This window comes from Perissodus microlepis, chromosome 17 (assembly GCF_051167445.1).
Source record: "Perissodus microlepis isolate ML-2025 ecotype Zambia chromosome 17, ASM5116744v1, whole genome shotgun sequence".
NCBI lineage: Eukaryota > Metazoa > Chordata > Actinopteri > Cichliformes > Cichlidae > Perissodus > Perissodus microlepis.
Window position 1 is genome coordinate 17003244 of NC_140477.1, and position 25492 is coordinate 17028735.

Consider the following 25492-nt stretch of genomic DNA (forward strand, 5'->3'; position numbering starts at 1 on the left):
TTCAGAATTCTGACTTTTTTCTTAGAATTCTGACTTTTTTTTTTTTTTTTTCAGAATTCTGATTTTTTTTCCTCAGAATTCTGACATTAATCTCAAAATTCTGACTTTTTTCTCAGAATTCTGGAAAAGAAAAAAAAAAAGATGTGCCCACTTTTTTTTCAGTGGCCCTGATCCTCTTCCGTAAAAATTAGAGTATCATGTCTCCACGCTAACTTGCAGCTGAAATCATGTATGCTTGACTATTACACAGCATGTTCTCAGTGAGGGTAAACTGTGGTTAGGTTGTCATAAATGCTGTAAGTGTGCAGAGATAATTACACCGCTGTGGATTATTTGCACGGTGTGACCTTATACATACGGGTGGGTTTTAATAATCGATTCATCGATTAAAATCGATTCTGGCTTGGATAACGTGATATTGATTCATTAAAATCCTGAATTGATTTTTTTATATAAATGTATTTTGCCCAAAATTCCAGAATCTCAGGTGAAACGTCACAAAATTTTGACAACCACCAAACAGCTAAAACAGTAAATGAGAGCAGGTACACGGCTTCTGCACAAAGACGTAAACACAAAGCGCGGACCCGCGGATCAGAATCAGTGAGATGTCGCCTTTCTCACCCGACTGCACGGACACGTTCGGGGCTGAAAGCCGACAGCTCGCTGATTCTGATGTTTCGACGGGTCCGCGCTTTGTGTTTATGCCCTTTTTGCGCTGATTCTAAAGCTGTTAGTTTTATCTCTCTCCAAACATTATTGACCGAACCAGCAGCAAAAGAAGATCCAAACTAAGCTTCACATAAACATCGTCATGGATTCACTCTGACTTTTGCTGTTTTGCTTCTACCACAATAAAATCACACTTCATGCACAGCTCTCTCTCTCTCTCTCTCTCTCTCTCTCTCTCTCTCTCTCTCTTTCTCAACTTCAAGAACAGTTTCCCGTCTATCCCCGAAATCTGTTTTCTTCATTATTCGCTTGCTTGTTACGCACAAGACTACCGTTATTTACAGCGCTGTCGGCCGATGTTTTTTTTCCTTTTACTTACTTCCGAACAGAAAACCTAATTTCTGCCGTTCAATAGGCTTCTGAACAAATTTAAACTTTTTAAAATTATACAAAATGCAAAACGCTTAGCTGTGTCTGTAATAAAACCGCTGTAACTTCAGAGGTAATGTTCATAAGTTGATTAATGGTTTTCTTTCGTTTTTGATCTACTGCAGAATATTTTTATAAAATCCCAGAACAGGAAAATCACCTTCATGTTTTTCTGTGTTTTATCTTCAGCTACTTTGACACAAAGGCATCTGCTGTGATGCTCACACCTTTGATAAAGTCTGGAAAGTGTCAGCTTCCTTTTTATAGATACAAAAATATGTAAATGTACTGATCTGAATTATAATATTTCTGACGGTCTGAGGCAAAATTTCCCAGATTTAAATCGAACCGAATCGAATTGAATCGATTCAGGACCTTGTGAATCGGATTCGAATCGATTCTAGAAATCAGTGACGATACCCAGCCCTACTTATAATGTATCCGTGTTTGCAGGTGTTTCTGAAGGAGGGCACGCTGATGAAGCTGTCCAGGAAAGTCATGCAGCCACGGATGTTCTTCCTGGTGAGCAGCCAGTGAATTCAACACAATCTTCACCATTACACTCACACTGCCTGCCTCATTTTATTGTTTCTGATTGTTTTTTCAGTTTAATGATGCGCTCATGTACACCACTCCAGTCCAGTCTGCCCAGTATAAACTCAACAGTGTCCTTTCTCTGGCTGGGATGAAGGTTAGAGACGGTGGTGGTTTCTTGTCTTTCTTAACTTTCTTATTGCTGACTTTATTACTTAGAGATCCACCAGCAGATCCAAGACCAGCTGAAAATCCTGTTTACACCTAGGCCAATCAAACGTTATTGTGAACTGGAAGTGACGTGCGGGCCAATTGAGCATAAGAGGTGTGGTGGGACTTGCAGGTTTTGAATTTGCCACAACTGAAATATAAGGTCTTTGCTTTTTTATTCAAGGAACTTGCAATAGGATGTAATATGATGCGTCTATAACAGCTTCAACTCTTCTGGGAAGGTTTTTCGGAAGCTTTAGGAGTGTTTGTGAGTTCTGAGATCAGACGTTGATGTTGGATGAGAAAGTTTGTCTCGCATTATCCGTTCTATTTCATCCCAAAGGTGTTCTGTTGGGTTTAGGAACGGTCTCTATGCAAGCCAATCAACTACTTCTACACCAAACTCACTCATCCATGTCTTTATGGACCTGCTTTGTGCAAGGGTGCACAGTCATGTTGGAGCAGGAAGGGGCCATCCCCAAACTGTTCCCACAAAGTTGGGAGCAAGAAATGTCTTGGTATTCATTTTAATTATGAATTATTATTTGATTTTTATTTTATTAGTTTTTATTTTTTGCCATTTCGTTTTATCTATTGTTCTTAACTAACTTACTGTAAGCACTTTGGTCCTGTGTTGGCTTTAAAGTGCTTTGTAAATAAAGTTGGATTGGATTGGATTGGTATGCTGATGCATTACGAGTTCCTTTCACTGGAACTAAGGGGCCGAGCCAAACTCCTAAAAAACAACCCCACATCATAATCCCCCATCCACCAAACTTAACACTCGGCAAAATGCAGTCAGAAAAGTATCGTTCTCCTGCCGACTGCCAAGACTCATCCATCAGATCATTTATCACTCCCGAGCACACGTCTCCACTGCTCTAGAAACCAGTGGCGGTGTGCTTTACACCACTGCATCTGACTCTTTGCATTATTCTTGGTGACGTACGGCTTGAATGAGGCCACTCGGCCATTGAAACCCATTCCATGGAGCTCTCCCTTCAGTGTTCATGAGCTAACAACAGCCTGAGCAAAATCTGAGTCTGATTTTTAAAAAAGTCAAAGTCTGAGTAAAATCTTCAGTGAACGATTATATAAAGTTTATGAAACTGTCGTTTCAGCAACAAAACTGAAAGCAAATAAAATTGTAGTCCTAAAAGCTGAAGTCGGGGGATCTGCTGGGGGTTTTCTTTTTAAACCCTCTACTACACATTTACTCGTGTTGCATCTACACTGAAATACTGCCTGTTGTGTGTGCAGCAGCAGCTTCAGTTTACTTGCTTTTGAATTTTTGCAGGTGAGTAAGCCCAGCCAGGAGGCCTATCAGAACGAGCTGAACATCGAGAGCGTTGAACGCTCTTTCATCCTGTCAGCGAGGTAAGCACTCGGGCGAGTACTGCATCAGATTTTGTGCACCCATCGTGAGCTGTAAACCCACGAGTGCTGCTTGTGTTCACAGCTCAGCTACCGAGAGAGACGAGTGGCTGGAGGCCATCGCCAAGGCCATAGACGACTACACGAAGAAGAAAATCACCTTCATATCGAGCCGAAGTCAGGAGGAGGTAAGAACGTGACGTCTGTGTGGGTGGACAGTGTGATAATTTCACCTGGTGTGCATCCATATTAACCCGAAGCCTCTCTCGCCGCAGTCGGAGGGGGTCGTTGATAGCGGTGCCCCGTTAGGCTCAAAGGCTCCCATCTGGATCCCAGACCTGAGGGCCACCATGTGTATGATCTGCACCTGCGAGTTCACCCTCACTTGGAGGAGGCACCATTGCCGCGCCTGTGGAAAGGTCTGTATCGCTATAACAACGGCCACTCCGTCACATTTTCTATTACATGACTCTCTTCTCATGGCGGCTCTGTGTGCGTCCAACAGGTGGTGTGTCAGGCGTGCTCTGCCAACAAATACTACCTGGAGTACTTAAAGAACCAACCAGCTCGTGTGTGTGATCACTGCTTTGCAAAGCTACAGGAGAACAGTGAGTACAGAGGAAGGTTGCGCTGGATAACCAGCAGCAGGATGTCTCAGTTTAAGTGTTTGGAAGGATGTGAAAAGGCAAAAAGCGCCAAAGAACTGAAATCTGATGGTTTTATAATTTGATACGTACACTTATGGACAATTTCACAGCCTGAAGTCTTAATCAATTAAGGATAAAACTAAAATTTCTACACATTTTCTACATAACTCCGGTCTTCTGTCCTATTTAGTAACATGTTATCATATTTTAGGTGACCGCTGTGCTTCAACATCAATTTCTCCCATCAAATCTGGAGCTTTCTCCTTCACCAGGAAACAGAAGAAGATTCCTGCTGCACTGAAAGAGGTAAACGGGCTAAATTTATGTCAAATGTGTGATGTTATTTTGCATCTTTGGCATTGCAAGGATTCATTTTTTGCATGTTTACCAGGTGTCTGCCAACACTGAGAATTCCTCCATGAGTGGCTACCTAAACAGGTCAAAAGGCAACAAGAAGCAGTGGAAGAGGCTGTGGTTTGTCATTAAGAATAAAGTCCTGTACACCTACGCTGCCAGTGAGGTACTGTAGCTAAGTGATCTCATGTTTTTCTGTAAGCTGTGCATTTTTTCAGACTTTAAACACGTATTTTTTCCGTGTAGGATGTGGCAGCGTTGGAGAGCCAACCTTTGCTGGGTTTCTTCCTGAGAGAGGAGAAGAACGGACCCGCTCAGAAGCTGCAGTTCAAGCTGTATCACAAAAACACACTGTTCTACATCTTCAAAGCTGACGACATCCCCACGGCACAGAGGTATCTGACAAACAGTCCAGTAATGTGGTAATATTAGAGATTTTTGTTTGCTCGCTAACATTTGTGGTAACTACGTGAAACAGGCGTTTGATTCCAGCGTGGTTGTTAATACTGTTAATATCCAGGCAGCAGGCAATGAGCTGATTTCATGTTGCATTTTCATAGCTAACAAACACATTTTAAAACACTCTGTTTGTCCTAATCTGAAGCTGAAATCTAGTCTCTGTTCAGTATAGCTTCAGTATTATGGGATATATCACAATTTCAGTTTCACTGACAGTCAGAAACAATCGTTGATACTCGGGATGTTTGATCTGTTCTGATCTTCAGAAAGTGACACTTAGGTAAACATCCACATCACCATGTGGGTTAGGCGGTTTCTTTTCCTACATTTTGATGTCAGAAAATAACATAAATAACTATTGCTTAAACAGATCTTGCTGTGAATAAGATCAAAAAGTTGATCCGAGTGCATTAAAACTCAGCTTATTTTCTGTTTTTGGCATTCTTACTTTCAGATGGATCGAAGCCTTCCAGGAGGCAATGATTCTCGAGCAGTAATCCCCCTTTTTTCAGTAGTGAAGTTGTGTGACAGCCCCGGAGCCAGTTGAAAGACAACTTACGACCCCTGATTGATCACAGGTCAGAGGTCACCAGCTCAGGAAGGACTCCAGGTGGACTGTCTACTTTAAACTGAAGCCTGCTGCAGAGCGTCACAAACTCTGCTTGAAAGCCAGACTCCTTAGCTCTCCAAGAACTGGTTTTTCTGAACTTATTTTCAGCTTCTGATGCTCAGCGGTGCAAAAAGTGAGTAGCAGCTGCGGGTCAAAGGTCAAGTCCAGAAGCACGTGTGTGGAAGTGAGACCAAACAGTTAAATGGGCTTTTTAAAGTCCCTCGGAAATCCTTGGAAGTCGGAAGTCTGGGGATGATTTTTCAAACGCTGTTGGGCGAAGGAATCCGCGTGAAACAAACTTCATACTGGCTGCACACAAATAACATAAAATACCAATCATGTGTGATTGGCACTAATGTCTGAGGAGAGTTCATATATGTAACAGCATGGGCTTTTAATGTGAAAATCAGGCTTTAACAGAAACAGGAAGTGGACATTCTTTAAATGCATCTCTCTGGTCAAGAGATTCTTTAATAACAAACATCCTGGAGACAACTGGAAGTGTCATGAAGATTATTGTATATAGGTTTTTTGGCCTGTTGAGCCACATAGGAAGTGGTCAAAGGGTAAAACTGTGTACATTAAAGAACAACGCTGACCTTGTTTTTTTTGCTGTTGTTGTTATTGTTGTTTTTTAAAGCCGAGAGCTAATATTTATAAAATAGGAAGATTTATTGTTTAAAAAGCGCAGGCTGCATTTAATTTTGGGAGTCAGGGTTTGTTATCAGAGACCTTCATACCCTTCAAAATAATTTTATTTTTAATACATGGGGCTTTTTTTAATGAGAAAACACTGTAGGCAATACACATGAACTATATATTTCTAAGGAAATATTCATTCTTGCATTTAGCAGATTTTGTGCCTTCTATATCCTCCTGTTTGAGATAGACTGCAGCAGCAGCAGCACAGATTGAAATTCCTTGCAGCGTAGGACATGCATGGCGCACTGTCCCGCTAGGGTCCTCAGCCTTTCAACATGTTTAAAAAAACTGCATTTTGTTGCAGTCTTTTTTGTTTGTTGCACACAGTCTGTGTGTTGATGTCACATTTGAACAAACCCAGAAACAGAAACTTTTTTTTAGTAACGTAATAAAAAGGGGGAGAGTGTGATCAGAGCTTATACAATAACATTTGTAAACATCCACTCTATACGCGTTAGAGTCTCTTATAAACAGCATTTCTAAACTGTCAGGAAACAGTTTTTAATAAAATATATATGAATATAAAACTTATCCTCTTGTCTTCATTTCTGTGATTAAAAGCAGTGGCTATTTGGTGCCACAGTCATTAGCGCTGTCACCTCACAGCAAGAAGAGTCTGAATCCACCTACTGGTTAGGTTCTTTGGGTCCTCTGCCTTCCTTCCACAGTCCAAAGACGTGCATATTAAGTTAAATAGTGATTTCTAAATTGTGTGAATGTAAAGGTGAATGGCTGCCTGTCTAAGTTAGACCTGCAACAGACCAGGGAGGTCCTGAGAACTTACTGCTCTGGTCTGACATTCAGTCATGCATCTCTTTTAAGGCCCAAGATTTTTCTTAAATTACAAATCTTACATAGGTGCTTAAAAATCTGATGATTTTCTTCAATTTCATGAAAACTGATCTTCTCTGAAGTGGCAGGTTTATTTACAACAAAGTGTTTCGCAAAGCTTGAGGCAGAAGGTTTCCAGTTAGTGAATTTGTCTAGATTCACAATTCTCTGTCAGATTTCTTTTAGGCTTCTACACAGAAGAGAATAGGGGTAAGTTAAACAGAGTAAAACAAAGCAAACATACAAGCAAAGAGAGGCAGCTTCACAAATGCAGTTATTTCAATGATCCGGCATCAACTGACGTTCTTCATTAACCTCCAGGTCCTTGGAGTTGGAGGGTGAGGACCCAGGAAAAGAGCTCAGGAAAGAGCAGTAAGGAGGAGAGGGAAAGAAAATGGCGACTCAAAAAGGAGGACTAGGAGACCGTGATGAGAATGTCCATCTTACTCAGGCTTTTGGCTTTAGACTTTTCATTTTGGATCATTCTATGTGCAGAAATGTGCTTCAATCCCTGAAAACTGTTAAAGTCACCACAGATATTCATTTACTGCCTGTAATAGCAACATTTAATGGTTTCATGAATTGTGTTCATCTTGCACCCAACCACTTTTATCTAATACTACTTTAAATTCTGCTCTAATACAAAACCAGTACTGATGACCAGAATGCACAAATTCCATACTTGACAACACAATAAAACACAACAAAAAATCAGAATGTGTTTGTGATTTGGATTTTTGGGTGAATCCTTTTTTTTGTCAGGTTAGACATTTTGATTAATTCGAATGACGTATACTTTAGTTGTTTTGTTTTACTTTGATGCTATAAAAGATGTTTTTAAAATTCAGTTAGCGTCATGGTAAAATAACAGTCTCCTCAAGGTGCTTTATACTGTAAGGTGAAAACACTACAGTATTAGCCAGAAAAAAAACCCAACAATCAAATGATCCCCCTTTGAGCAAGCACTAGGCAACAGTGGGGAGGAAAAACTCCCTTTAGGAAGAAACCTCCAGCAGAACCAGGCTCAAGAAGGGGTGGCCATCTGCTGCGACCGGTTGGGGGTGATGAAAAGAGAATATAGGGAGAGAAGATGAAGTATACTTCTAAAGGCCAATTAGATTGTTTTTGATTAAATCATTAAAGGCTTCAAGATCTTAAAAGAAGCATGGTAGTGGGAAAAAGTCATAAAAGCTTTTCCCACTGCTCGAAAGAACGTAGAACCTCTAGACTTCTTTGCTTGCGTGAGTAAGACCTCAAGAACAACTTTCTAGTGAGCCAGAAGAATTTCATAAAAAGTTGAATCTTCTGAAACAGTCAGTGCAGAATGCAAAAGCTCATCTGGAGAGCCAAACTCCTCGATGAGGGCTTCACTCATTTTCTTGATGATGCATGATGATGCATGTTTTTCTTAAGAGCACTCAGATATTCTGTGCTTGTGATGTTATCTACAGCCACATCTGTAAGACATCTGATGACAGCTTTCATTTCAAAATTCAAAATGCAAAATGCAATGGAATATGCATTTCTTGAGGATCTTCATGATCAGACAAGAAATGCAGTCATTGGCAATTCTCTCAGCAGCAAGAAGTGATATCAAACTTTTAGGGGGATCCTCCTGTAAGTTCTTAGAGGTTGATGGCTGACTTTGACCTTCTGTAGTCCCAGTGTCAGTGATTGGTTCAGGCTCAGGGCTTTGTTCTGGAGGTTGGTCCTGCTCTAGTACACTTCACACAGGAGACGGTTTCATTTTTGGGAGGAGAATCTGGACTTGACTGTGGTTCACACAGTCTGTCACTTTCTTTTTCCTCTGTTGGGGTCAGTGCTCTTAAAATCACATCCTGGATGTCTTCCATGGCACCAGAAACGTTTTACTTTGGACAGTTTGATCCAAAGCATCATTCTGTAACCATGGAAGAATGTTTTGCAAGAACTTTTGCATGGAGTCTTCAACAGTCACGTAGACGACTTCAAAAGAAAAGGGTAACTCATCTGTTTGCTCTGGAGACCTAGAGATTACCGTGTCTGAAATATTTCTTCCTGGTAGCATCATAGGGAGTAAATATCTTTGAGTCGACTGAAGGTAGTCATTTTATCTGTCAACTCCCTGTGAAAAGTCTCAATTTCAGCACTTGTCATTATGTTCTCCGGGGGTTTCTGGATAAGGTTAAGGTGCTCTGCCCGGGTTAATTTATTAAACAGTTGATCAATATTAGGTTTGATGGTGTTAAAATGGTGTTAAAATCAACTTATTCGTACACACACATTCACATTCAACAAAGACCAAAGCACGAGTCTGCTCAAATTAATGTGGTTTCTAAGTTAATACACCTGCGTCCCATATGGAAAGAATAAAAACATCAGAAAAGCTTTTTTCAAATCGTCTCTCCCTCTTGTAGTGGACATCGGATCTTGCTTAACCTCCTAGGACCTGGCGTCCACATATGTGGACATCACATTTTGGGTTATTTAGACCAAAATACTAAATTTTGCTCTACAAGGGCCTGATGTCCACTTACGAGAACAATATACTGCCTCTGTTTTATCGAAATTTAAAACGAATATCCTCATATGTGGCTCTCATTTTTCTTGGAAACAAAAATCAGGTAAAATAAATAAATAAATCTGGTGATTCTTTGTTTTTAAATTCATCGGGTCCTAATATACCCAAATATCAAAGAGAAATTAAAAATGCATGCCATGGAAGAGTTCGGGTCTTAGGAGGTTAAAGACCAAGTTATGTGACGTAATCCTGCGGAGCGGGAGAGAGAGAGAGAGAGAGAAGATGGAACTTAAGTTCTGGGCCTTGTTTCCCCCGACCGAACGGTCCGTCCTAGTAATCTTTCCGTCTTAAGATGGCGGGGTATGGAAACCTTGTCCGAAGGGCTTTGGGGCAGATAGGGGGTCATGGAGGAGTCCGGGGTTTTTTGCTCCAGCTGTTCAGGTGAGTTTAATAAGACGTGTGTGCCGTCTGTGTTTATCCGCTGGAGGTGAAAGATAAGGGTTAAATGCGGCAGAAAAGAAGCGGGGATTTGGAGAGCTAGCTGAAGTTAGCATGCTGTAAAGGACTCCTGATTAGCTAGACATTAAGAAAATGGTGTAAAGTCCATTAAAGGGCTTGAGGAAATGTGTGAAAACTATCAAAACTTTAGGACTTTAAAGGTGATTCGTTTTCAAAATAAGGTTATGTAAATGCTACTTGATGTTGTGTTTATGACCTGCAAGTTTTGGGGAAACTAACGTCTGTCTTCCTATTTTATTGGCAGAGTGAATGATATAAAAACGGGCACACTGGTCGGTGTGGATAAATATGGAAATAAATACTATGAGGACAAGAAGCATTACTTCTTCGGTGAGTCAAATTAATTTCAGAGCTCTATAGTGACTGTTTCACGTCTACAGATCTTTCTGTTATCTGGTTTCACTCATCCTAATGTTTGCAGTCAGGGTAGTTTAAGGTGGGTATCAACTCGATAAATCAGTCTGGGATTTACTGATCCAGCCGTGATCTTTTCACATTTATTTATATTTTACAAGGAAAATGGAAAATTAGGTGCAGCGATTTATTGCAACATGTGCAAACATTGATGGAATGTACTTTCTCTGCTTTGTCTTATATACAGTTCTAATTCTAATGTTTAATGTGACCACCATTTTTCTTTAACACATCCTGAACTCTCTCAGGTGAGATTTCTTGTAATGTTTTTAAGTAGGAATAGCTCTCCAGCTTCTTGAAGGACACTCAAAGCTCTTGTTTAGATGTTTGCTGCCTTTAGATGGTCCCACACCGCTTCAATAATGTTAAAGTATGAGCTCTAGGGAGGCCAGTCCATGTCTGATAGTGCTCCATTGTGTGTCTTTCTATCCATGTACGCTTTTACTGCATTGGCAGCGTGCTTGGATCAATGTCATGCAGGAACACAAAGCTCCTGTCAGTCAGATTTCTTTCAGATGATATTGCATTGCATGGCTGCAAACCATGACAGAGCCTCTACCATGTTTTACAGATGGTTGTACATGCTCACGTTTGTCTTCCTCTCCTGACCTTATTCCATCAGAATCAGTTCCACTGATTTTCAGTCTAGTTCTCATGTAATTTGGCATACCCCAGCCTTTTCTCCCGCCCTTCCTTAAGAATGGCTTCTTGACAGCCACTTTTCCACTGAGACCATTACTGGTGAGGTCTCCGTGATTCAGTGAGGTTTTTAGATGATCAGCTGAAGCACCAGAGGCATCTCTCAGTTCTTGTCATGTCTTATAATTCTTAAGAACATGGCCTTCAGATACTGTTTATCTGGTGTAGATAGTTTTTAGGCCTGCCACTTTTTTTTTTTTTTTTGGTCACGCACTTGTCCAGTTTCCTCAAACCTTTTAAGGACACACTGCACATCATGGTGAGATATGCCAAGCTTTCAGCTGATAGCTCTTTGGGAATCACCTTGGGGAGAGGAAGGTCTGTGTGTCTGTTCTTAGACTGCTGCCCCCATGACTCAAACAGTACATTTATGACGATTAAATTTGTTTGATGCCAGGAAGGAATGCTGGCCAGCAGACTGTGTGACTATGGTTTTTATCAGTATCACAACTCAGATTAATGTATATTCCAGTAAATGAATGGTTAGATGTGAGGGGCTCTGTTGTGTTTAAAAAATAAAATAAAAAAATGCCAGCTTCAATTCCGGCAGGAGCAAAGATCGTGCCTCAGGCATTAGGAACCAGTGTACTTCAAGCCTGGTTCAGTAAGAGGCACTGATGTCCGAGAGATCTTCCAGAAATAGTGATGCTGATTTACAGAGAACTGAGAATCGGTCCAAAGTCATTGAGCAGGTTAGGGCTGCTGCATCAGTTACCATGGTGATGAAGAGGAAGAGAAGTGAACCATCTTGGCAACACTGAAAATTCAGGGTTTAACCTGAATTTGACCTTGGCGATTCCCTAATCTTGCTCCTTAGCACAGGCATTATGTCAATGGTGACCTGTCTATGGTTAGAGGAAGGATTTGAGTTCAGTCTAAGTCAACTGCCTTTGACAGGAAAAAAATAGTAAAGCCAAAGTAAATTAAACTTCAGGTCTTTGATGGGTCTCCAGCAACCTGTTGGATGTTAGGAGGTTAAGTGTAATTTAGGATGAATTTAAATGCTCCTTCAAAGAAAATCCCTAGTCTTAGTTTGTGTTTTGTCTTTGTGCGATCAGGACGTCACCGCTGGGTGATCTACACCACAGAAATGAACGGGAAGAGGACTCTGTGGGAGGTGGACGGCAGCATGGTGCCAGCTGAATGGTGCGGCTTTTATAATGGATTCAAATAGGATCTGGAATCAGTTAAAAAGCTCAATAAGAAATGTAGAAAACCAATAATGTACATTTTTAATGTTAGAAAGTGTCCATAATATATAATTGTGTATATATAATTTTCCAGTAATCCAAATTATGTTTAGTATTTACTGTAAAGAATAATGTTTTGTGCAAAAGAAAGAACTAGTATGAGATGGTGAAAGAGGAATCTTTTTTTTTTTAAGACTTAGAGTTTGATCATTTAAAAGCTGGTGTTGTTTAAGCCTCCCTCTGTGCACTCTTCAGGCATTGCTGGCTGCACTGCATGACCGACAACCCCCCTACCACACATCCTCCGGAGCCCAAGAAGTTCCTGGCTGAGATTCACCAGTTCAACGTGAGCGGCACCCCACAGCAGTACGTGCCCTATTCCACCACCCGCAAGAAGATCCACGAGTGGGTTCCCCCCAAAGCCGGAGCTCAGTGAGCTCGTCATCATCCACATTGTAAATTATGGTTCCTTTCCTGTATCCCTGTCGTAAATAAAACCTCTATACCTGTGTTTGTGGTGCGAGTCCTTACGTGAAAGGGTTTTCACTTTTTTCTTGAAAGCTTGGACATCAGACACCTCTAAATTATTTTTAAATCAAAAACATCATGTATGTAGTATAATGGCTTTGGTGATTTTCTACAAATAGAAATGATTTTAAATGCTGTTCAAAGAAGATGGAGAACCTTGGAGTTTATTGATGTTTTAAGCTTTTAAAACCACACACACTGCTACACAAAGCTACCAGCCCTGTACTGTTGGTACAATACAGGATTCATGCTTTAATATTTACACAAAATTCTGACCCTATGTTTCAGCAGCATTAAAACTAATCAGAAAAGATGTTTTTTGTTTTTTTTTCAAATGTCTGTTGTCCAAATTTGTTACCGTAGTTTCCTGATGACGATTCTGCTTGTAGCCCATCTTCTTTAAGGTTTCAGATGCTCTTCTGCATATTTTGGTAATAAGATTTTTTTAGTTTCTTTTTGCTTCCTACCAGCTTTTCCTTTGAATTTTTCCTTTTTTTTTTTATCAGTGCACATCAGGTGGAAACACCTCTTTGCTTATTTTAAGCTTTTCATGGATGCTCAGATATTTTTGTAATTCCACTAAATTGGCTCTGCATTGCAGAAAAACTCATTCACAGAGGTGTGACAGAAAGAGAGAGAGAGAAATTTTTTTTAAATCCAGACAGACTAAAACTCAAACACTGGACAGGAAGTCAAGACCAGGACTGCATTAGTAAACTGGTTGCACTGTGCGTCTGTTGTGTGTGCCTGTTGATTAGTGCAGGATTAGGCTGAGCTGGAAAATTGCAGCCTGCAGCACTTCACTGAGATATGCAGAGATCCTCTCAAGTGCCCGACTAAAAGCCGCACTGATGGTAACACAGTGCCACACTCCCTGTGAATGTCAAGACCAGCCCAGAGCTCTCTGCAGGGCTGCACACTGACAGGTACGTCTGTCTTTTATTATTTACACAGTCTGAGTATCTGAGCATTTCCACACATCCCTTTTTACTCCAACATAGGTTGCACCTTTTTATTGGTGTCCACTTTGCAAAAATGATGTGCAGCATTTGACGGTCTGTTTGCATCATTTATTAAAAATATAAGTAGTTTGGAAAACTCAGTGTTTTTTTAGCACCTCTTTGTATATTTATACAAAAAAAAAACATGATTTAAAAAAAAAAAATATTTTCTCGTCTAATCATACCAAAAATGTCATAATGATCTGACAGCTGTTTGTTATGCTGTGAAAAGAAGAAAAATGTTCATTGTTGAACAAGGAAATGTGGCAGCAACGGTTGTGTTTTTGTTTTTTGTTTTGTTTGTTAGTTTTTGAAACCCTTTAAAATATACTTTTTGGGGGGGGGGGGGGGGGAATTTCCTTTATTCTAAAGTAGTTTAAAACCTTCCAAAAATTAAGTAAAATGATCAGAATGAGAAGAAATAACATCTATGAGATCATGTCCCAAACATCTATGGTTTGTTGAAGAGATTTCAACCTGAAGCTAAACTAGCGCCAGTCTGTACCTTTGTTTAATACTAATTTGTACCACACGGGGGCACAGGGATTGAACAAAACCTGTATTTCACCAGGGGAGGTATATGGCAAAAAGCAACACTTTTAGAAAAAAATAGGGGTAGCTAAAACAAGAATCATAAATTAAACAGTAGCAAAAATCTGAGCTGAGCCCCCTACTGGTGAAAGCATCCCTCAATTCATTATATTCCACTTGTCCAAAGTCAGGTTAGGGTGGCAGTAGGCTCAAGACTGTATTCTAGGCATCCTTCCGGTCAGCCACAATTTCCAGTGTCTCCAGGGGGATACTGGAAATTCCCAGGCCAAACAACTGGCAGAAGGTGCCTTAACTGAGGTCTCCTCTAATGGGGCACCCAGTTGGGCATAACCAGGAAACCACAAAAATAATACGCAAAATATATGTTTTTTCCAACATGACTGAAAGACAAAGAATTAAAATTCTGGTGTTTATGTGAGAGTATTTAAAGCCAGCAGATCATATTTAAATGATCTTGTTCAGTAGTTAAGACTTTGTTTTTATATATTTTTGTATTTTTTCAGCAATCTGCAGCTGTTAAATGAGGAGGTTCACTGCTTCATCACTTTTTGTTCAAGTGGAACATTTAGAAGAAGGTCCGTGCAGTGTAAGTGTACGTTTCAATTTATCTGTAATACAGTTCAGTGGCCAACAGGTGGAGTTGTTCCCTTTGTGTTGCCATATTACTCTCTCAAACCAGATCATGCTCAGGGGGCTTTTTATATCCCCTTGACTCAGCATTTCAGCAAACAACAGTCCTCTCAGAAAGGCGACTTTTCATCTAAATCTTCAAATTAATTAAGAACAAAGAGCCAGAAGTGCTTTGATGTGATAACACAGAGGCTTGAGTGGCCTTTAGTGCGCTCTTCAGGCTGATTTCTACATTTCTATTCAGTGAACGGTTCATTTGTTGCTCATCTGTTCTGCCTACATCTCACGTCAGCTGATAGCTATTGTCTGATTCATCTTCTGCAAATGGAGCAGATAATCCTGTCTCTGCTTTTGTGTTTGCTGATGCAGCGCTACGCTGAAGTGGCAGCTGGTAAAAACAGCACCAGGGAGTCTAAAGAGGGTCATCCTAACGCCGAGACACCCTCCTTTCTCTTCACCACCTGTCTTGCCAGCTATCATAACTCTTAAGTGTCCACAGCTTCATGCCTCCTCTTTATCGGTTCTCTTTACCGTCCTTCACTTTTGCCCCTCTCTCCCTCCCCGTCCTCTCCTTTTTCATCATTCATAACCGACTTTCTCCCACGAGGGGGGTTTGACTCCTAGAGGAGCTCCCTTTTTCTTTTTTTCCACTTTCTTTTTTAAAAAAATCTTTAATTCTCTAAATGTTAGCTCAGCTTAGTGGGTCATAGTCATTGCCTCAGGCCACATGAAGGAGAAATTCAAAGCTTGACTGAGAAATTCAAAGCTTCTCCCCCCGCAGCCTTGAAGAGATCCCCTGTCAGTCACTGGCATCCCCTCCCTTGGTTTTCTATAGTGAGATCACAATCCCTTTTCTCTTTATTCATCATTTGTGTTTGCTTTGGAAAAGCACAGGTCTGTTAATGCTGTAGGTCTACTATTGTTTTTCAATATATCAAGACTTTTTGCCATAATTTATAAGTGCTGCAGTTCCTGAAATGCACCTGAAGGAGAGGCTGAAAGAGTTTTCATTGAGGATACCTGCCAGGTTTTAACTAAAGTTCCTTAGCGAACCCAAATGCAGGGCTTCACTTAGGGGTAAAGGCATCAGAGTAAATGTTAACTTTTGAAAAAGTAACAGAAAAAAATGAGGAGGATCTACAGACTACTCCAAATGTACACCATCAGGAAAATAACAAAACTCCAAAACAAGAGGGAGCAGGAAAATTAGACAGGAGACTAGAGCAGAGAGTTAGGGAAGGCAAGAGAAGAGGAAATACTACATTCTAATTATCCAGAAAAGACTCCACCTTTTGGCCAGCGGCAGATGGGATAGGCTTCCTGACCCTGAATTTGATAAGGAGAAAATGGATGGATGGGCAAAGGGGAGGTCGAAGAAAATCAGTTACCAAAGTAAAACAGGAAGTAGAAACGATGAAGACAACGATAAGACGGAGGGACTCTGTAGACACTAGCAAAATATGAACATGGAGACATAAGAAAGGAGGTCAGTACACTAAACATGCTTACCTGTCTCTAACTGATATGACCACTCTTACTGACACCACACAGAGCCAAGAGTAGAAAGTCTTAAATCTGAACTTTAAACTGAACTCATTATTTGAAACATTTGTCCTTGAGTCCTCTCATTACCCATGAGCACTCTGATGGTGTCATGGTCCTGTGTCCAGTGATCCAATGTTTATGTTTTTGATTATTCGTATTCTGAATTTTGGGGATTTCTAGTGTTTAGGTTTTGTTTCTATGCCTCCCTTGTGTGCTCCGTGTTGCATCTAGTTTTTTCTGGTTTCCTGTTTTACTTTGACAGTCCTGTGTCCTGTGTTTGTGCATTCTGTTTTTCTTCCTCCCTGTCTTGTGTGTGTGTGTGAGAGAGATTAGTGCCAGAGTGTTCCTTCGTTACCCTCTTGTGTATTTAGTCCTCTGTCTTCTCTCTGTAATCGTTTTTTTGCATTTCCTCTTCTTTTGTTCTCCTTGTGTTTCCAGCTTTTTAGGTTTCTTGTTTGTTGTTAAGCTGTCATGTAGTGTTTAGTTTTCCCAGTATAGGTTTTGTTAGCTCTGTGTTAGTCAGTCTTTGCTTTTATTGTTCTGTTCATGTAAAATTAAGGCTTACGTTCTGTTAATATCCACCTCCATCTCCGTTGTCTGCATTTGGGTCCTCACTCCCTCATCTCCATGCCGCCTGCTTTAGCAGAGGTGACAGATGAATGCATCATGGCCAACGTGGGGTTCAGTATTTCGCCCAGGGATACAAGGGATCAAACTTCTGACCTCCCACTCAGTAGATGGTAGATGACCCTGTGCAGCTCCTGAACCACAGCCACAACCTGGCAGCGCATGTATGAGAGAAAACGAGGTACAGAATAATAGAACTCCTGTAAAGGTTGTGTTAGGAGCACACAACTTGGAAAGTATTTCCTTCTGCCAGTGTTTGGTACTTGTGTGTCATGACCTCAATTTCTAGTTTCTGAGACGTGAAACTGCATATCCAGGTTTTTTCAAATAAATAAAAAGGTTCATGTTTACAGAAGGACATTTTGTTCCAGATGGTACCAAAATCAAATATAACTGCCGATCAAATGTTTGGCTTAATAATTGTAATAAATGTCACTTAAATAGATATTGCAATGTTGGTGAGTTGTTTTAATGAACATTTTGCGATCTAGTGAGCAGTTTTACTAAAAACTACTGTGTATTTTCCATAGTAATGAAGCAGCATGCCCTTCAGTGAAGCCTGGTTCATTATAATAGCAGCAGAGCTTCACAGACACAGTGGAATAAAGTCTCTGGATTATGTGGGAAATTGTTCTGTGTTGCTTCTATGCACAGCCTTTGAGCAGCTTTAATGTTTTAGCTGTTTACCGTCACCTGGGGGCAGTGTGACAAAAAACAGGTGTGTGGGCTGCTTGGTCTCCTTGGTGAACTGCACACAAGCATATCTGCGCAGCCCGGCCCTCATGCCCCTTTGCACAGATTCAAAATGACCCAATTGATCATAAAGCAAGCAATAAGCTGTAACCTCAGACCAAGAAAAAATAAGGCAATGCAAAAGTGCCAAAATCTGCAGTTCCTTTAGTGGCCACTTGAGTCTTACTCCAGAAGCAAGTCTCTACACAGGGGAAATAAACATAAAATATAAAAAGGTCAGCAGCCTGGTAACAAAAACGGTTTTTGCCTCTGTGGATAACCTTTTCAAACACAACTCTGCTGTGGGTTATGTAAGTTAACTGACAGGTGCATCTGACAGATTACCTGACTAATATTAAGTTTTGGTGAAATACTAGTATTTCATTGGTCTGTTAGCACTGGTTAGCAGATAATCTATCTATAATATCTATGTCGTTGTGTCCTGTTTGGTGATTACTGGCTGGCAGGTGAGCTGCCAGAACAACTGAAGGAACAGTGATGGAGAGCGGACAGGCAGGTGTGTTTCAGGAAGGTATTGCTTCTTGCAGGTTTGGCGTTCAACTTGACAGTTCAAGTAAATGCCAGGATTGTGACACTTTGCAGCTTGTTTTTCATTCTTGCAAGAGTTAGCTCCTTCATCCATATACAAAATCACCTGCCTCCAAAAAAGCATCAAAATTCAGACTTTTAGCCTTTTAAATGCACTGGATGACATCATTGTAGCTGCCTTCATCGTTTACATTGTCTATGGTGGTAAATCTTTACTGAACCAATCAGCAAGCATGCAAATGCATATTATATATATTTATTACTCGTGCTATTTCGCAAGTGCTCCCTACTGCACCCTCAACTGAATTGCTCCAATATCTGTACAAATAGGGAAGTAGATTGGCTCTCTTTTATTGGCTCATGGTTGAGCCAATCAGCCAGTGCGTAACGTCAGGGAGATTACTCTCCTCTTTTATAAACAGTTTATGCTCTGGACGTTATACTGACTGCATTAAATCATTGTTGGTTTACACTGAGGAAAAGTGTCACCAGCGTCATCGTTTAAAGGTATTCAGAAGGATATGAGGATTATAGCCCTGAGACATTAGCAAGCAGATATTACTAAAATTCCTCACTCTTCAGTGGAATTGTTAATAATAACAATAAAGAGATAATAAATAAGCCCTGTTTATTGTCCTCTATGTGTGTAGTTTGAGTGGGAGCGGGTGCAAAGTCCAGCACACACAAACACACACACACAGAGGCTGTTATCTGACGCTGCAGATTAGCAGTGCTGTCAGAGTGCGTTCACCCTCAGGGAGCAGGAGATTCCTGCATTAACTCAGCATTCCCACACTCTTTCATTCCCTTAAACCTCCCTCCCTCTCTCCAAGGCTGTCCCTATCTCAGTCCCTCCTCATCTCATAATCCTCTGCTTCTTCCCTTTTGACTGGCAGTGGAGAATTGCTGTTGTTGTTACTGTGTGCAAAGTGTGTCCCGGCCGGTGGAGGGTGGCCGATAAGGATCAGGACAATTCCTACTCAGGCTCCCTCATGCCTTTTAAGGTGGCCTTTCCGCCTGAAAGGCACAAGTGTGTGAGGAGAGTAAAAGAACAGGGCAGCTCAGGAGGAGTGAGTGCAGTGCTGGTGGAGCTCTGACAGCTCTGCTGAGACAGGAAGCACTAGATTTCACAATAAGACGGTTGCATTGCACACAGAAGTCGACAGACAGGCACACACACTACTGCCTCCTCTTAGAGGGGAGTCGTAAAACTTCAAAGAGCCAGACAGAGCTCTGTGGTGATTTCAGAGGTCTCCTGAAAACCACGCTGGAATGCACTTTGACCTCAGGGTGTGAGGAAGAGGAGACATGAGGAAGAACTACAGCGATATTCCACTCATCTATGTGACAGAGGTAGCTTTTGAACTTTATTTCACTCTAAAATCTGACTGAATGTTGATTATCTTGTTGTCGGCTTGATGAGAGATGAAAAAGTCGCTTCTTATTTTGTTTACGTGAAGTCGCCTGCAATCACTTGATATTCACAGCAGCTCAGTCACACAAAGATAAAAGCATTAATTTATGAATGAAATGTGCTCTGATGTATAGTAAGAACTTGATATTCCTGTAGGCAGGGGAAGACATTTTGCTCTGATTAGATAATACATTGGTAAAACAGGACTACAAAGAAGATTTTTTTTAAATCTTATGCTGTGTTGTGATTACATTGGCATTTGCCACTAAAAATAACCAAGTCTGAGGTCGAGTGAGACAAGTTTCACCACGTTTCTCTCTGAGCGTCGACGTGTGATTGGCCTTTGGAGCTTGAATAACATGTGAGGAATGCTTACACCAAAACACAGGCTATGCACACCTATTAAAACTGCCTGGGCTGTTTTTATTTTCGCTTTCTTTCTTTCATGATTGTTCTAAAAGAAGTCAACCGTGAAGTTTTCTGTTTCTGTTCCTCCTGTCTCTATCTGTCCATCACAATCTCAGCTGCTCTATCAAAATGTCCGGTTGCTGAACTCTGTGGCTGTGAGAAAAGCGTCCCAGAGCGTATCCCTGGAAGGGCGCTGTGCTTTTGGCTGCTTTTATTGTGCTGACACTGTGTGTTTTATGTGTGCACATGCATTATGTGCCTCATTGTGCCAGTATATGCACAACACAAATGCATTAAAAAAAAAAAAAGATCTTATGTAACCACTTCCACCACAATGAGCCTCTTCCTGTCCTGTCAGGCTAACAGCCTCCATCAGATGACCAACAAGGAAACAGTAGAGGGAAGAAGCTGGTAGTTTTTATCTGTCATTCTCCTCGAGGTCTCAGCGCTGCAAAAACCTTCAGCAACAAGTCTATAATCAGCTGTCGCCTGTGTTTTCACAACTTATGCATGCGTGATATGTTGTCAAACCCTCTGTGTGCAGTATGTGTGCGAAGCCTGAGAAATGTAGACACTTCCATCCATTTACCATGGTAACCAGCAGTGTCTAAAGCATTCGAGGCCTTATCTCAGTGCTTCGCCTTGTCTTCCTCCTGCTCTCTCGCTGTGTTTTAACCCCATAACAGAGGGAACATCTCAAAGGAAGAAATGTCTTTTTAACCTTCATCCTTACGTGCACTTAAAGCAACACTATGTAGCTTTTGTTGTGTGGGGGCAACAGCACCCTCTGTGGCCAAATGTGGTAATTACACGAATGCTTGCGTTATAGTCCAGAATAAATAGGGAACAGACCTGTAATCTAAAAAATATAAATTTGTTTTTTTTCTTCTTCTGATTAATTTTTAAAAGAAGGAATTGAAACAATATATGGGGTTCCGTATTTTGGATATTTAAAGGTTTTTGTAGTAGAGATAACTTAAGCTGTAGTAGAATACCTTTCTTTAAGTTTTAAGGACATCACTTCATGGGTGTGAAATGAGCTGCAACCAAAAATATCTAGCAGCAGCCTCCTGATCACACCACCTTCAACCACCATCTAACTGCTTCTCTCATGTGGTTTGACTTGAACCATCTGTTTTAGTTACCATTCCTTGAGGGCTGTAATCAACCAAGTATGTCATCTCTAAAATCCCATAACCCTGCCAATCATCTTACAGTCATAATAAAAAGTAGTACACCATCTGTCAGTTCTAAAGTTTTATTTGTCATTATATATTTAAAAAAAAGTATTTGGTCTATATCAGGTCTCAGAATTTGTTAAACGCAACCTGAAAGGAACAAAAACACAAGACATATTACACTGTGCCAGTCAGTTTCAACTAAAATTAAACCAAAATGTCAAAGTAACGAATGAATAACTACAGCCTGCAGAAGCTTGTAGAACCACCTTTAGCAGGAATAACTTGAAGTAAATTGAAGTAATCGTTCTCTGTATGATCTTATCAGTCTCACATTGTTGTGGAGGAGTGTTGATTCAGTTCATTGAGGTTTGTAGGTTTTTGTTTATGTACAGCACTCTTAAGGTCCAATCACAGTGTTTCAATTAGGTCGAGATCTGACATTAGATTGACTGCTGTGCTTGTGATCATTTGTTCTGCAGAATGACCTAATTATGACTGATCTTAATCTATGAACATAAGTACAACAAAGCAATCTAGCCATTTGATAACGCTTGAATGAAACATTATCAAATTACATTTTAGTCAAATAAATTGACTAAAATGTAATTTTTATTCGTGCCTTAGTAAATTGAACCCCACATAAAAATCTAATTCAGTTTTATTTATACAGCCCCAAATCACAACAACAGTTGCCTCAAGGCACTTTATGTTGTAAGGGAAAGACCCTACAATGATACAAAGAAAACAGGAAAAACCCCAACAATCATATGACTCCCTATGCAATCGCTTTGGCAACAGTGGGAAAGAAAAACTCCCTTTTACAGGAAGAAACCTCCATCAGAACCAGGCTCAGGGAGGGTCGACCGGTTGGGGGTGAGTGGATGAAGACAGGACAAAGACATGCTGTGGAAGAGAGACATAGATTAATAATAGCAAATAATTAAATGCAGTGAGGTGTATAAATGACTAAGAATTTTTATCACAGTCTTGGTGAAGACTGAAAACTGCTGGATGCCAGATGTTTTTTCTGTATTGCTGCCCAGTAGATGCCAATATGTAATGTGTTCTCAGATTAATGTAAAGGAGTGCACGTCTAAAACTTTTATGCATGGCAGTAACGTTTCATACATCACCAAGTAAGTACAAAAGCAGGCAGGACTGCAGTGTTTCTCAGATAAAGCTGTTTAGTGTGTTGTTTCCACAAATATGAAGTCAGTCAGTCAGACAGGCAGGCATGGGCACGGCAGCACCGAGGAGAAAAGACTTTGAGCCAAATTACTATTCAGCCGTCTGCAGCTGTCAGTATAACTCCCTCTGACCGGACTCCACAGGCAGTTTTTCATGTTTCCTGACCATCTTTCCAAATTTGCTGCCATCAGAAATTGTTTCTAAATAAATAACATTTTTTAAAATATTAAAACAAGAAGAATTATAAATATTTAGTTATATTTGGGAGTCCAGACTTCCAGAACGACCAGGAAGAACTGCAGAAATTGAATTAAAAAAAATAACATTATTGTACAATAGCATTGCTATTTTTTATCAGCACAAGATAAAATATTCTAAAATGAAATGCATTTTTGATTTAGTGCACGATAGGCAGACCCATCTGCCTCCAGAAATACATGCATTTAACCAACCATTACAGCTGTATGTTGTATATCTGTGTATATATAATTGTGTATATACTGCATGCACACAGTCACAGACTCACATAAACATTTATGTCAGAGTTTATGTCAAAGAGAGGAGAAAATGCCAGGAGGTGCCCAAAAACACCCTACACCTGCAGGCCCAAACCTCTACGTATTTGATATAATGAAGTAAATCCACCTGATGGTTTCAGGGGTGTGTTTTATTTGTGTTGTACACTAACAGGTGCCCAATTCATGAGGCACCATACTTCTAAGTGTACAGATGACTCAGTAATTGTGTTTCTGCTGAGCAATAAAGACCCTGCAGAGGTTTCAGAGTGGTGTAGTGCTGCTTCTTGGAGAGATGCTCGTAGATAATATGATTCTCTCGGCTGTGGAGTTTAAGCAGTAGTACAAATGCTGTCAAGCTGTGCTTGATGGCAAGTTGACCTTTGAGCTTCAGGTGGTTCTTTGAGGTTATTAATGACGGCACCTTCATGAGATTGCTTTATTGTTGTTTTAACATCAAAAACACAAACAGACCTGCGGGCTGATTGACCCCCTTCTATATCAGCTTAGGACTTTGAACAAGATCTATCCAATCCACGCTGATGCCAACCTCCAGACAGGAAAGTTGTTAATCACAGGGGCCACTGGACTTTAAACATGTCTGTGCAATTATTCTGCCGTTATTCTCCTGATTCATCAACAATCAAGCTTATGGTTGCCAATTATGGGCAGTCGAAGCTGTATGATTCAAATTCACAAAGAGAAAGTTTTGAAAAAGTGAGCAAAATCATCATCTACAGAAAATATGTGAAAATAGTTTCCTTCCTGAAGTTCCTTAATGTATGGGGTCAAATCGAGCCACAAGTCATGAAGCACAAAGATGCCTCTTGATATCACATTTACAATTTGATGATTTGAATTTGCCAAAACAAGACAAAGGAGTTGAAGGATGGATGAATGCTTTGGTGTCCTCACACCTTGACTGTTTTAATTCATTATACTCTCACCATAATGATGTTTCTGGCACATGCCACCTGGAACAAATTCGGTTTGTTGTGAAGGACAAGCTGAAGGCTTTTGGCATAATTTAGTTTTGCTTTCTCCTCAGATAACATCCAAACACTTCCAGTACAGTCATCTCTTATCAAAGTGTTACAGTTTCCGTTCTAAATTTCAGTGTTGTGGGATGATTTTCTTTTGTTTAATTCTATTTATAGTCTTTATTTGGCAGTACGGTGCAGAGAGTAGACAAGAAAGCAAGGAGAAAGTGGGGTTATTGCGGGGGGAGACTTGAATACATGCAACTGCTCCAACCTTTGGTATTTGGAGCACCATAAGCTCAACCAAGTGAGCTTATGGTGACAAGGAGGAACCCTCGTCATGAATCGTCCATGAATAGGCGCCTTAAAAAGATGGAGAGGTTTATGTATGCCCCTGAGGCCTATTTGCCCCAGTAGGGCCTCCCAGGGTAAAGTGGTTCCAGGTGAAGGGTCAAAGTCTGATTCTTATGATTACGATCTTTATGAAGTACTCATAAATGGACGATGGTGTCTCGCTGGGACTGGGGTTACAGGGTCCACACAGCCATGACTATACTGCATCTCCTGCACGTCTGTACTGTAGTTTATACTTACAGCGAGGTTATGATGCCATTAAAACCAAGCGAACACATGGACTGAAACAACTTTTAGAATAGAATAGAATAGAATTCAACTTTATTGTCATTGCACATGTCACAAATACAAGGCAACGAAATGCACTTTTACTTCTGCTGTCTTTTAAAGATTAAAAAATAACATTTAAATGATCTAAAAGAGGCTGTTATGAGATAAATAATTATTAACAGGACTAGTCGCACTAAAGGGCAGGCTCGAGAACAAAAAAAACTTCTGTCCTTTTTTGATATTTAATGTTTCCGTTTGCTTCTAGTCTCATTATGACTCACATTTTCCTCTCACGCTAATTACATTTTATTTTTGCACCCAGACAATTTTATAGAGTTTGTTCAGCGTGTCTAGCATGTAGTGAACAAAAGCCCACATCTTCACCATTACTCACAATCTCACATCTGCCTGAAAACTGTCAGTCCTCACGATATAAATTTCTGAGAATGCTCGTTGCTCCACGTAGCGCTTACTGTGTTGACTTGCCAGCAGCTGGTTAGAAGCCAGTACGAGATCAGGAACTGAATTCATTAAAGACATAAAATGCATATCCTCGAGGTGAATCAGCTGAGGTTAAGTGTCTGTGAGGGTTTCCGTAAAAAGAGTTGTGTGTGCGTTTATGCATGTGTGTCTTTGTCTTTGCCAGCTACACTGTTAGTGGCTTCAACTAACAATTTAAAAAAACTTTTTTAAATGGCTAAACTTGCAAGATTCCCATTAGCCTCAAAAGCACCATAGTGCAAAACAGAAAGCGATAACAAGCTAAACTAAGCTGATGCAAGAGGCCAAAAGGAAGGTGTAAGAGTGTGCCAATATAAGGAGCAGGAGCATAAATAATGAGAATTATTTAAAATAGCACTGAAGAGTATTCAAA

At 40.5% G+C, this 25492-nt stretch overlaps 3 protein-coding genes across 3 annotated transcripts in view; all 3 read left to right on the plus strand.

Moving 5' to 3' along the window:
* The window catches only part of fgd6 (FYVE, RhoGEF and PH domain containing 6), a 31810-nt gene extending 25288 nt beyond the window's left edge, over positions 1-6522 (plus strand). Inside the window, exons 12-21 of the mRNA XM_084910027.1 lie at positions 1555-1623; positions 1709-1792; positions 3143-3222; positions 3305-3407; positions 3495-3638; positions 3725-3827; positions 4078-4172; positions 4258-4386; positions 4467-4615; positions 5134-6522. Of these exons, the coding sequence (XP_084766153.1) occupies positions 1555-1623; positions 1709-1792; positions 3143-3222; positions 3305-3407; positions 3495-3638; positions 3725-3827; positions 4078-4172; positions 4258-4386; positions 4467-4615; positions 5134-5176 (999 nt within the window). The 3' untranslated portion in view covers positions 5177-6522. The remainder of the gene's footprint in view (positions 1-1554; positions 1624-1708; positions 1793-3142; positions 3223-3304; positions 3408-3494; positions 3639-3724; positions 3828-4077; positions 4173-4257; positions 4387-4466; positions 4616-5133) is intronic.
* Positions 6523-9636: 3114 nt separating this feature from the next.
* Positions 9637-12655, plus strand: ndufa12 (NADH:ubiquinone oxidoreductase subunit A12). The gene is made up of 4 exons (XM_084911134.1): positions 9637-9763; positions 10086-10171; positions 12013-12100; positions 12400-12655. The coding sequence occupies exons 1-4, from the start codon at positions 9675-9677 to the stop codon at positions 12578-12580; spliced, it is 444 nt and encodes a 147-aa protein (XP_084767260.1). The 5' UTR covers positions 9637-9674; the 3' UTR covers positions 12581-12655.
* Positions 12656-12767: 112 nt separating this feature from the next.
* tmcc3 (transmembrane and coiled-coil domain family 3) overlaps positions 12768-25492 on the plus strand; it is a 120991-nt gene continuing 108266 nt past the window's right edge. Inside the window, exons 1-2 of the mRNA XM_084911129.1 lie at positions 12768-13598; positions 14729-19661. Of these exons, the coding sequence (XP_084767255.1) occupies positions 19617-19661 (45 nt within the window). The 5' untranslated portion in view covers positions 12768-13598; positions 14729-19616. The remainder of the gene's footprint in view (positions 13599-14728; positions 19662-25492) is intronic.

Bases quoted from the DNA above. Each gene is read 5' to 3' on its own strand.
- ndufa12 (XM_084911134.1), top strand. From the start codon at position 9,675: ATGGCGGGGTATGGAAACCTTGTCCGAAGGGCTTTGGGGCAGATAGGG. The intron at 10,172-12,012 runs GTGAGTCAAATT...TTGTGCGATCAG, and splicing joins CAAGAAGCATTACTTCTTCG to GACGTCACCGCTGGGTGATC. The intron at 12,101-12,399 runs GTGCGGCTTTTA...TGCACTCTTCAG, and splicing joins AGCATGGTGCCAGCTGAATG to GCATTGCTGGCTGCACTGCA.